The sequence below is a fragment of the Micropterus dolomieu genome, linkage group LG01 (genome assembly GCF_021292245.1).
Source record: "Micropterus dolomieu isolate WLL.071019.BEF.003 ecotype Adirondacks linkage group LG01, ASM2129224v1, whole genome shotgun sequence".
In the NCBI taxonomy this organism is placed as follows: Eukaryota; Metazoa; Chordata; class Actinopteri; order Centrarchiformes; family Centrarchidae; genus Micropterus; species Micropterus dolomieu.
In genome coordinates this window covers 33,753,515-33,765,478 of record NC_060150.1, presented here as the reverse complement: position 1 = coordinate 33,765,478, position 11,964 = coordinate 33,753,515, and the positions used below count along the sequence as shown (strand labels likewise).

General features: G+C 42.5%; 1 protein-coding gene across 1 annotated transcript in view; it reads left to right on the top strand.

Annotated features, from left to right (window-relative positions):
- pola1 (polymerase (DNA directed), alpha 1) overlaps positions 1–11,964 on the top strand; it is a 63,035-nt gene that overhangs the window by 39,203 nt on the left and 11,868 nt on the right. Inside the window, exon 35 of the mRNA XM_046066052.1 lies at positions 7,171–7,287. Within this exon, the coding sequence (XP_045922008.1) occupies positions 7,171–7,287 (117 nt within the window). The remainder of the gene's footprint in view (positions 1–7,170; positions 7,288–11,964) is intronic.

Genomic DNA, 11,964 nt, shown 5'->3' with positions numbered 1-11,964 from the left:
TTTTTTTTTAAATCACGTAACTTAAACAAAGATTATGTCGTAGATTTATTATGTGTAGTTATGAGACCTCGCCAAGATAACATAATGCTGTTTAAAAATTTGCTTTTTTTATTGTTAAAAATAGTACTTAGAACAAAAGCTGATTTCCGTATCTTACAGTGGATTTGTGGTATGTTAGCTCATATCAGCCGATTATATTGGCACGCAGATTTATTGCGCCGGCTCTAATTTTCTTCTAGCATGGCAAGAGGTTCAGATTTGTAGTTTGGAGTGAAAATGAATGGATTGGATGGATTGCCATGAAATGTAGTAGCTGCATTGTTGATCCCTTAACTCGTTAATAGCGCCACCATCAGTCTAATGTCTCCAGTACTTTGGTTTATGATCAAATACCTGCAAAACTAATGACGTGCTTAACGTTACAAATCATTGTCATCGTAAAACACTGAACTAAGGTGGTGAGCATGGTATGTGTTATCTGCTAAATGTTAGCACTGTCACTGTGACCATACTGGCATTAGCATGTAGCCCAGAGCACCACTGTGCCTAATGTTGCGTTCCGTTTACCTCGGAAGTCGGAGCTGTTAATGAAGTCACAGAGAGTTGACAGCGTTCCAGTAGAACAACAGATTTCATTTGGAAAACCAAGGTTGATACCTCTGCTATTGTTGGCAATATCCACCCATAACAACGCATTTTGAGGTATTTTGTCTGCAGACAGGACTGTGTGTATGACTGATTGTGTGACAGTATGATCAGTAAATTACTTCAGCTTCTGATTCTTCCCCTACTGTAAGTCCGGTAGCATCCATCTTGGATTTTGAGGTTGGGGTTTGAAAGTTCTCCCGACTTTCCGAGTTGGAAATCCAATTAAGGGGGCATACCTGTCGAAATTTCTTGGAACTCGGAAATTCCGGCTTCCCATGTCAAATGGAAATCATAAATCGGTAAATCGCATAGATCCTGATCCATCTCGTTTTGTGATCTATTTAGCTAGCAGATGGGCCTAACCAGTAGTCGCATTTCATAAATATGTGACATTTCCTCTATTTCCCTGAAGGTTAATGTTTATTTTTCTTCATAAAAGTCTTAAAGTCATAATTCCTTCTGATGTTTGCTGAAGTTTCAGGCGAGAAACACTGCAGGAAACCCCACACATTATCTATTTCTATTATATATTTTTGCGATATAGTTATAAACTGTTGTGTATATTTCTGTGAAAATATATAGTGTACCTGATGAAGGTTCTACTTTTAGGTTGCTTTTAAAATTTGCCCATGCAATGTTGTTAGATATCTGCTGACTGAGCCTGGAGCAAAACAGTTTACAGGGCCCGTTGTTACAGTGCAGACTGAGACTGAAGTAAACTGGATGCCTGTGTTGTCATTATGAGTCTCTCTCTCTCTCTCTCTCTCTCTCTCTCTCTCTCTCTCTCTCTCTCTCTCTCTCTCTCTCTCTCTCTCTCTCTCTCTCTCTCTCTCTCTCTCTTCCCCCCCCCCTGTTAGCTTCTAACACCTTGGTCTTGAGAGAGAGGAATGCACTGTCTGTAAAAGTGTGTGTGGGGTGGGGGTTACTCTCCCACAGTGCTGAACAGAAATCAATTAGTTTGGTGAATGTGTGGGGAGCGAGTCCCCCTCAACCCCTTTGTCACGATGTGTGAAACAGCTGCTGCCACTGAATACTTACACCTCACACAGCAACACACACTCTCACACACACCACTGGAGGCTGAACAGCAGTGGACAAGGCGCGCACACACACACAGCGGGGCAATGAAGAGGGGTAATATTGTGTAATTAAGGATTCCTTTCAGGCCGAGGGAGAGTTCAAATAGAGCTGTTTGTCTGGCCAGATAGACTGAAAGCTCTGCACCTCTGTGTGTGTGTGTGTACGCCAACATACATGTATGTGTGTTGGCGTCCTAAGCTAGGACCACAGAGACATTAATCATTAGTGAAATTACCTCCTGCCCCCCCATCCCTACCATTATCAATAAACCAGCACCCTGAGAATGGGCAAACATTTGTTCCCCCCCCCCCCCCCTCTCATATAAACGCACACACACTGTTGTCATCCCTTCCTCCTCTCGTCCCGCTGTCTTTGGCAAAATGATTCGCTTCTTTCCTGAACCACCCAATTCTCTCTTTTTTTTTTCTTTTTTTTTCTTTTTTTTACCCCTCCCATCTAACCACCGTTGCCATGGCATTTAACAAATTATTGCAATTACCCTCGTCACGCGGGTCGCCCCTGGAAACGGGCTGAGGGGCAAGAGAAGAAAGGGGGAGGCAGAGAGAGAAAGGGTGAATGAAGACCAGAGAAGGTGATAATCCTGTTTTGAACAAAAGGTCAAATTGTTGAATAGAGAAGCTTTGATTAAGCGGAGGAGGTACAAAGTGGAGCCGTTTGAGCTCCATTCAGTGTGTGTGTGTGTGTGTGTGTGTGTGTGTTTGTGAAGTAGACCGATTTTAGTCTATTCACTTCAGAGATGGAAGTGTTGACTGCTGAAGCACAGAAAACAGTTAGAGCTCTTTCTGGTACTTCTGTGTGTGTGTGTGTGTGTGTGGGGCAGGTGGATTCCTCTGGTACAGGAGTCATCCCACAGAGGCCTCTCCCCTGTGTTAACATTCACAATAAAGCTGTTAGTCGGTTAATAGATTAGTAACTTAACAGAACATTCATCTGTTGACAGTTGATTGAATTTATCAAGCCATGAACGATTCAAAAAAGTTCACGTGTTACTTCTCAGATGTAAATATTTTGTCTTTTGAGAAAGTAAAGGGAAGATTTTTTGGTCTTTGGACTGGTTCCAGGTTTTCAAATGTGAGAATTGCAGCCTTTCTTGGTCTGACATTATAGTAAAATCCTTGTAACCTTGTGCTCTTTGATATTTCGAGGAGCACTTTTCACTATTTTCTGTCAATTTATCAACTAATGAATCCATTAATTGAGAAAAGAGTTAACATAATGAAAATTGTCATAATCAATCAGTCTGTCTGTTATCAATCATGAAGCGTTAAAAATGCCCATTGCAGTTTCACATAGCCAAAGGTGATGTCTTCAGATTGCTCTTTCGTTTGACGAGCACTTCTTGCTCTGTGCTGCATGTCTTGCTCTACACATGACTTGATTGATTAATAAATTATCACAATTGTGATCAAACTAAGTCATTGATCAACTAATTGTTGATGATCAATGCTGTTCTAGTAAGGAGTTCAAGGGTCAAAGACAGCAGCACTGATACTGTAGAGTCGTTTGCGAATATCACTCTTTGCCATATAAATCCCTGTAGCTCCAATAGAAGGAGTACAGTAATAAAGAGGACGTTAAAGTATCAAACCCAAGAGTGAGAGGGTTTTGGAAGCGACGAGAGAGTTAAAACAACCAAACAGACGAAGAAGAAGAGAGAGGGTATATTTCGTGGTGGGCCCTGTCGTGGCTTGGTCTTGCCTCTGTTTGGTTAAATTATGTGGAACTCATTTGACGTCTGCATTCAGTGTGTCAGGTATCCACTGCTATAATTATGCAATTATGAGCCTTTATTCTCTCATGTCCGACTGTACACCCCCACCCTCGCTCTGCCGAAATGCCTCAATTAGGTTTTTTTTTTTTTTCCCTTCCCGTGTCTTTCCCCGTGTGTTCTTTGTTTTTAGCCCTTTCTGCATGGCTCACACGGGTCCGCTGCACTCAATTTATTTTTATTTTTCTAAGTGTGTGTGTGGATGGGTTTGGGTCACAGTAGCAGAGCACAAGGGCATTGTGGGTGGCTTTTTCCCTCCTTTCAGCTTTCTCAGTATGTGTCTTGAGTCTTGTTGATGTGTCTTATTAATTCATTTTATTGTATGTGAATGGAAAATGATTAATATGTTTGTGCCTACATTGAATGCTGTGTGTGTGTGTGTGTGTGTGTGTGTCCGTCCGTCCCCCATGGGAACAGCAATGTGTGCCAAGGCTTGTGTCATAAGAAATACACACACAAAAAAAAAGACAGAGATCGAGTCGCCGCCCATTTTTAAACGCTCTCATACTCCTTATCTCCCACCTCCACAAACCATTGTCCTGCATATGTCTTTATCAGAGACGGTGGAGCAGTCTGATTTCCCATGATGCTCAGCTCTTTGTACAAGAGTGGCAGAGGTGTTTAGATAATTAGTCCTGGAGCTGGGGTTTGTGGGTAAAGCTGTGAACTCTGGGACTTTCTAATTGATTTGGGACGTGTGTGTGTGAACGTGTGTTTGATTTTCATTTAGAGGAGATTTGCTGGCTGTGTGTGTGCGTGCAAGCAGCTGTGTGTGTAGGCTGCATGAAGCTCTCCTCTCCCTGTCTACTCTTACATTTCCTGTTTAATTGCATAATAAAGAAAGAAAACATTTACAGTTTAATGTGCAGTATGTTCTTAAATCCCTACTCCCTACTCTACACTAGTGGAGAAACAGACAGTAGCTGATCCATGTACAGAGCCCCCCAGCCACCACTAAACCACGGATTAATTGTAAAGTTTAGCCATTATAGTGTAAAAAAACATTTTCACACCATGCTGTGTTTAACTCTGAAGCGCAATGATTGGGTTAGAGGAGGGCAACTGATTTAAAAGCTGTCACTTTCAACTTCATTGAGGGAAACCCTGTAGGCTGTGACTTCTTCAGTGGTGTAGCTGGGACACTAGGCTTGCTTGTCATCATAAAAACAGATCATCAGATTGTGGTGTTTACTGCAGCTACAGTAATATCTGCTGACTTCCCTCCGACACACAACTCCGGCTTGCTCCTCGGAGGTTACTTTGCCCATCTGTGGCACAGCAGCCTTCAGTGTTGGTAGGTTCTTACTCGTGACGTGTAACGAATCAGATCAGTGTTGTGGGCAGGACATTGAGCGAGACCACAGAGATGCAAGTACGTACCTACTTAAATACCTAATAGCCTAATAGTACCTAAATAATTTAACCCTAACCCTTTTTTTTTTTTTTTTTTTTTTTTTTTTTTTTTTTTCATCTGAGAAATGATCCGAAACGTGGGTTTTGTGATCTGTCGCATTGCTACTTTACACAATGAATCCGTCTTTAAAATGCTTTCACAGGTCTGAACATGAATGGAAATCATTATCTACATGTTGCGAGACTGCAGGAAAAGTTCTAATAGTAAAAGAAGAGTTTGGATTGCAGGTTAGGCTACAACATGACTTACAACTTTGTCAAAGTTCTTGTGTGACTGGTTGGTTGGAGTCCACAGCTCAGCCCGGGTAAGACACAGTGACAGAACTTAAGTAAAACTGCCGTTTACCGTCGTCCCCATATGAGTTTGAACAGTGTTTTAAAGAACAATGGGGGGGAATTGCAGTGTCCAGGTGTGTGTCAAGGTGGTACAAACCCATCTAAATAGAACTTGTTGCTAAAGTGCCTTAACTAAATAAATACTTATGATTCATAACGTACTTTAATTTTGATGCATTTATTGAGTTCTTGTTGATCAGTGTCGAAGTGATTCAAAGTAATAAAATTATGAAAAAGTTCATACATTTGATAGATTTTTTTTTTTGTTATAGAAACATCTTAATGATCTAGTTAAAAATAAATAAATAAATTGTGCTGCATGTATAGGATTGTGTCTTTAAAGAGTCAATTTTGGTGGTAACCGCTAACCCGTCCTTATAACCAGTTTGTTCTTGGCATGAAAGGAAAAGTGTCTATATACTGTGGAGTACAGCCGTAAAGAAAAAAACAACAATCTTTACCAATTCTTTTGTAGCTGCTGCTCAAAACTGATCAGCAGACGAGACAAAGCCAAAGATAAAAATCAATCAGAGAAACTCTGCGTGCCTGTATGTGTGAGGGGGATGTGGATACAAAGACAGGTGCAGTGGTTTATTTTGAGTGAATGGAAGGGAGGAAGGATAGATGGATAGATGGAGGAAAGCAAATGTATTGATGGTGGTGGGTCTTATGCTCTGTCATTAGTTGGGCATTAACCCCCTCCCCCTTAAACCCCCTTAGTAATGACAGGGCACAAGAAGCAGTGGGGGTGGAGGGGTCTGGAAGAATACGGGGAGATTGAGAGGGTTAGACCACAGCACCTGCCCAGGGTCACTACCTCAGCCCAGGGGGTCCTAACTACTGCCGTTTTGGCTGTCCACTGCTCTGCCTGTGTGACAAGTGCTCACAGACCAGGACCCCAACAGTAGCAGCTGTAGATACGGTCAAATGTAAAGAGAGAGAGACAGCAGGTTGGGATGTGAAGTCAGATGTAAACCTCTGTTCTTTCTCAGCCTGTCTCTTGCAGTTGTTTTTATTTTACATCCATTCTTTTTCCTCCTCCTCCGACTACTTTTCTTGTCAGTTCTGTTGTGCAGAATTAGAGCAGCTAAATGGAAGCAACAATTTTCAGCAACATTTCCTCATTACCACAAACCGTTTTTGAGGCAACAAAAGTTTGTTTGTTTGTTCAATTTTTAACAACACCTTTATCAATAAAAAAATGGTGACATGAAAACATTTTATAAATAAGTAATCACGTAGGGTAGTAAAGGCGGCTTTGAGTTGTGTGTTGTTTTTTTTTTTGTTTTGGTGCCCTTCTGTGTTAGGGTTAGCTGGAAGCGCAGCGTAGTTGTGTGTGTGTGTGTGTGTGTGTGTGTGTGTGTGTGTGTGTGTGTGTGTTTTCAGATATTTACATCAGGAAACCCATGAAAAAGCTAGAATTTAAAGTAATTTACAGTAATGGGTATTCAGGGAGTAAATGCTCTGAAAATCATAGAAAGGGAATTAATAAATGGTTTTCTGTGGGTTTTTTTTTTTTCTTCATGGCAGCCAAAGCCTCAGCAGGAAACCAAACTAGTCTAAGATTAACAGCTGAGGAATGACCTAATGTGTCGAGATACAAATAAAGATAAATTTTATGAACCATTTTTCTGTTCATTGTTTAGTTTTAACCTTTTAGTCTACATTTTTCTCCCAAAATATTCGATAGAGTGCCAAAAACAGCAAATCCTCACATTTAAGAAGCTGCCTCCAGCGAATCTTTTGCAGTCTGAAATATTAAACACTTAATCAATTATCAAAATCATTGCCAATAAAATCTCTGTCAATCAACTGGCTTATTAATGGACTAACTGTTGCAACTCTGCTGAAGTGTGGAAGTTTGACTGTTGTTGGAAGTAATGCGTTTGATGTTTCTCTCATAGGGCTGGCTGGTGTGTGAGGACCTGGCCTGCCAGAACAGGACCAGACGCCTGCCCATCGCCTTCTCCCGCCATGGACCCATCTGCCCCGCCTGTACCAAGGCGACCCTCAGACGCGAGGTAAAGCCACCACAAAACACTCACGAATCATGCACTCCCTCTATTTAGTTAAAGAGATGGCACGTTGTTGTATTCTGTATGTTCTGTCCAGGTGATGGTGCTATGGAGCTGAAATCTCTCCTCTCATATGTGCTGTACATCTTTACTCATTAGTATCACATTTCACCATATATACTCTAACACACACACAATGATGAAAGTAATCCTCTCTTTGTCGCCCAGATTCTGTGTGTTTGTGTGACAGTGTGTCCGTGCACTCACATGCCTGCCTTCAGGCACTAAGAGCTGGTTGGTAGTTAAAGCATTAAAAGCATCTGTCTGTCTAGCTCTGGTAGCCGCCTTATGAACGCTTTGTTAGCCTGACCACTGGATTTAAAAGAAACACTCTCCCTTTCAATTTGAGCATGACGGTTCAATCTGTTTTTTTTGGTCCTCTTTCCCTGTCCCCATTCTTACCAGTCCTGTCTCAACCCTTGCCTTAACTCTCTCTTGTCAATTTTTGTATCTTGCGTGCTCTGCTCCTACCTGCACCCACCTCCCCCCGCCCCGGCTGCTTTGCCGTGTCTGACTCTGTGGCGACAGGTTGTAAACCAGAAGGCCAATTTCTGCTGTCACTGTAGCCACTTAGGCGGCCATTGCTGTGCCTGAGGGCCGTGGCACTTTAAACTGCGGGGCTGAATAAAACATTTAACTCTCCATGCTCACTCATGCACCCTTTCTCTACCCTAAAACCTGCAGCCTCTCTTCATTTTACCTGTTCCTCGACCACACCGTTTGATCTCTACACATACTCCTTTCATGTACATCTAAGGAAGACTGACGATGCTGATAATCTATAAAAAAAAAATAAATAAATAAAAAAAAAACTCAGAAAAGTTTGCAAGGTGCCTTAACACAAAGGTACGGTATAAAATAGAGCAATTTTAAGCAACAGAATAATGAAACACTGACAAAATCTAAATCATGTCTGAGAGAACCAACAATGAGGACAACAGGGGTCAGGCTCAGCACGGTCTACACAGTGTTAGGAGAAACATCCATGTGGCGCTGTGTGAAATTTAAGCATGTAAGAAAGGTAATACCACTTTTTTTTCCAAACGCCATCCTGCTTTGGCAAAATCTTTGTTTTTGCTGCAGAGACGGACACACGAGTTGTAACAAATAAACCACCTAACAGAAGTACTGATAATGTACACTGCAGCACCCTTTAAGGTTAAAGGGATTCCCAAAGGAGAGGAGCAAGGTAAACTGGTAGGAGCTTCAGTGCAGCTATTTTGAATATCGTTTTTACTTTGTCTGCTTGGCTAACAACTATTGGGCCGCTCATGTGCTGATCTAGATAATAGAGGATTTAAAATGTTATTAATTCACTTCATTTACATTAGCCAATTCATTCATTCAAGTTCATTATCCTTTTATATACCTTTGACTGAATTAATAAAATAGAGTCCCTGTGTCTTAGCAGGACTGTGATGGCAGTCATAGGGGGCTCCATCTGGTTGAAGGGTCTCTGTCCTCAACAGTATGCTGATTCGGTCTTGTTAGCACCATGCTACAACCTACTGCCTGCTACAGGGAATAAACAAACAGGCGGCACGCAATGTAGACACTGCTGTAGTTAACCAGCAAGGCATGAAGATCAGTTTGCGAAAATAGAAAGCATGGAGTTTATGCAGGGATGGTGTCATAAATTCAGCTCGTCTGATATTTCAGTACAGAAAAAGGCTTTGAAATCAATCACGTAGGCAGCCTGGGCGAGAGTTCAGAAGGCTCTCCTGATTTACCTACTGGCTGCCATTATACAGCAGCGCTGCGGCCACAAAGGGCTGACTAAAGCTACAAATATATCTGTTCATGTCATAAGGAAACATAACGTGACTCATTAAGACGCTTATGTGAACAGCTGAAAACCACAACCCCAACGCTGTTTTGCTGTTTAAAAGGGTTTTCTTTTTCTTCCCTTTATTGTATACCAGCTGCAGATAATTAACAACTTAACTAGTCTTTAGTGTTTATACCGACACACTACAGGCTCTTTGAAATACCTTGTTAACTGAAAGAGCTGCTACGTAACAATACAGCAAAGAACCTTCCTTGCCGGGGAGCCCTTAAGCAAGGCATTTAAACCCTACTAGATGTTGCTGACCCTTTCATCTGACCCCTCTCTGAGAGGAATTGGTATAACAAGATTGATATCAAGCTAACGCTGACTTTCCAGTATTAGGTAACACTGTTATCTGAATCAAGCCAGTGCATGGAGATTAATAGCCCAGCGGTTTACATATTAAATTGCTGCCAATTATGCAAAGTACTCAAGAGGCCATTCATTGCTGTTTGAGCTGGTGGTGGATGGACTGCTCAAACAGCTAGGGAAGAAGATGAGACATCCACCAGTCCCCGCTGAGAGGTCTTTTTTTAGTAAAGTTTTTTTGTTTGTTGGAAGCGCCATCAGATTTCTGTGCATCCAGCCAGACTCTCTGGCTACATTCCCCTTTCTGCTTTTTTATCTGCCAGTATCATCATAGATTATCGAGCTAATGTCAGCGCCAGCCAGAAAGACAATCAGGGTTTCTTTCTTTGTGTGCGCCGTACACTAAAAACACTTGTTTGTGCCAGAACTTTTGTAAAGGAGCGTCTCGTTTGGGACTCTGAGCTTCCTTTTTTTGTCGTGCGTCATGGTATGTTTACCATTGATGTGGGTGCTGCCTCTCCTCTCTTCTCCTCACTCCATCCGTCACTCTCGCTCTCTCGCTCGCTCTCGCTCTCTGTGCGCCTCTTCCTTTTACTCCCTCCCTCCCTCTCTGGACACAGATTCAGAGCGTGATCTGATCTCCATGTAATGGGAGAGTAATAGGCACTCTGCCTTGATTGGTTGGTAATTTGGGGGAGTTATGCACAGGTGCAATTTGTAATATTTTCAGTAAATTAAATTTCTTTCTCTTCCTCTCTCCCTCGCTCTTCATCTCTCCCTCTCTCCTCTCCCTCCCTCCAGAGCGCTTAACTCAAATGGGCTATTTTGTCTCACATCTCTGTCCTGACTTTCCTTTTCTCCCCCCCCACCCCCCTTTTTTTTATTCAATGCTTTTCTTTCCTGCTCCTTTCTTTTCATTTTCCTTCCCTCCCCTCCCTCCTTAGCTCTTAGACTCATTCTCTCTTCTGCTGGCTTGCTCTTTCTCTCCTCCTCTCACCCTCCCTCTCTGTCTCTCTTTTTCTCCCCTCGTTTTATTGATGTACGCTCAGGCGCCCATTAGAGCTCCCTTTTTCCCTCTAGTGGAAATTGCAGCATGTTAATTTTCACACAAATTACGGCAATAGCAGGTATCTCTATTTGATACATTATAGCGGGAGCAATCAGAGATAATTGAGTGCCTTTCAGAGGGAGACGGCTGCATTCACTGCCGGCTCAAAGCTGCCCCATTATCGCCTAATCGCTCTTTAAACACTGAATTTTGCCGAACAAAAATTCTTGTCATAATTTTGCTTAAGTGTATTTGGAAATCACAGTCCTTTGAGCGAGGATAATTGAAATCAAATCCCTTTCACTGGAGCTGACATTTCTACATTTCCCTCCAATTGAAATTAATTTCAAAAATTGAGCATGAATATCTTCAAATAGCAGGCAATTATGCCTTTCAATGGGGAGAAATTACCGGTGCTGAATCGTTGGAGGCTTGCGGGCGAGAGCACCAGTTAAATGCCTTTGTTTCCCGCCGTGTTTGCCTAGTAAAGATTTACATATATTGACTCATTATGGTGTCTTGTGAAGCTGATCGGCGTGACTACCACAACCGGCAATAACGCTCATCGCATCTAAAAAGCTCAAGAGTTTTAAAGCCTTGTGGCCTCACAGCTGAGGGAAAATGTATGTTTGTTTCTCTCCGTCTCCCTCCCTTTCTCACTCCCTCTCTCTTTCTGCAGCTGCAGTTGCGCGAGGGCTCGGATATTGTGGCTTCAGTATTTACACGGCGTGTTTGCGGCTGAGCCGTAGAAGAGTATGGTAGGGAAAAAGTGTGCGTCGCCGAGGCCTTGTTTGTGTCACCGTTACAGCGATGTTTCCTTCTAAGCCGTATCCATGTCAAGGCATGAATGGTGGTAGTTTTTCTGCAGCTTGCACACTTCCCATCCACTATAAACTGTGTGTTTTTGTTTTTGCACTCTTCCCTCACATGCACACACAGACGTATTGTCTGACTGACTACCTTTTCATTAACTGCTTCACTGGTGTACTTGAGCGACAGTGTAGTGTGCAAAAGTTATTTGGAGGTCGGATGTGTGTGTCTTCGTGCATGTGTGTGTGTTTGTGTGTCACCTAAAAGATAGAGACAGGTGTTTTTAAGACTCTGGAAGTCTTGAGTGCTCGTTTTATTGTGTGAGACATTTTAGACTGTTGCTTTGTGATTTGGATCAATTTGTGCGATTTAGCCTCTTTTTCTTATTTCTTACTTTTTCCTTTATTCTATATATCCTGTCTCTATTCTTTCGTCTCTATCACGCACATTTCCATCTTCCTTTTTGGCTTAACTGTGTTTTGCGTGTGTACATGCAGCAGGATGTGTATATGTGTGTCGGTTAGGCGGGGTGGGGGGGTTCAGTCGGGGAAGAGGGAGGCAAAGGAGCAAGGGGTACGAGGTGGGGGCTGGGGGGTCCTACGCTCCCGGGAGAGAGGCAATTTCACAG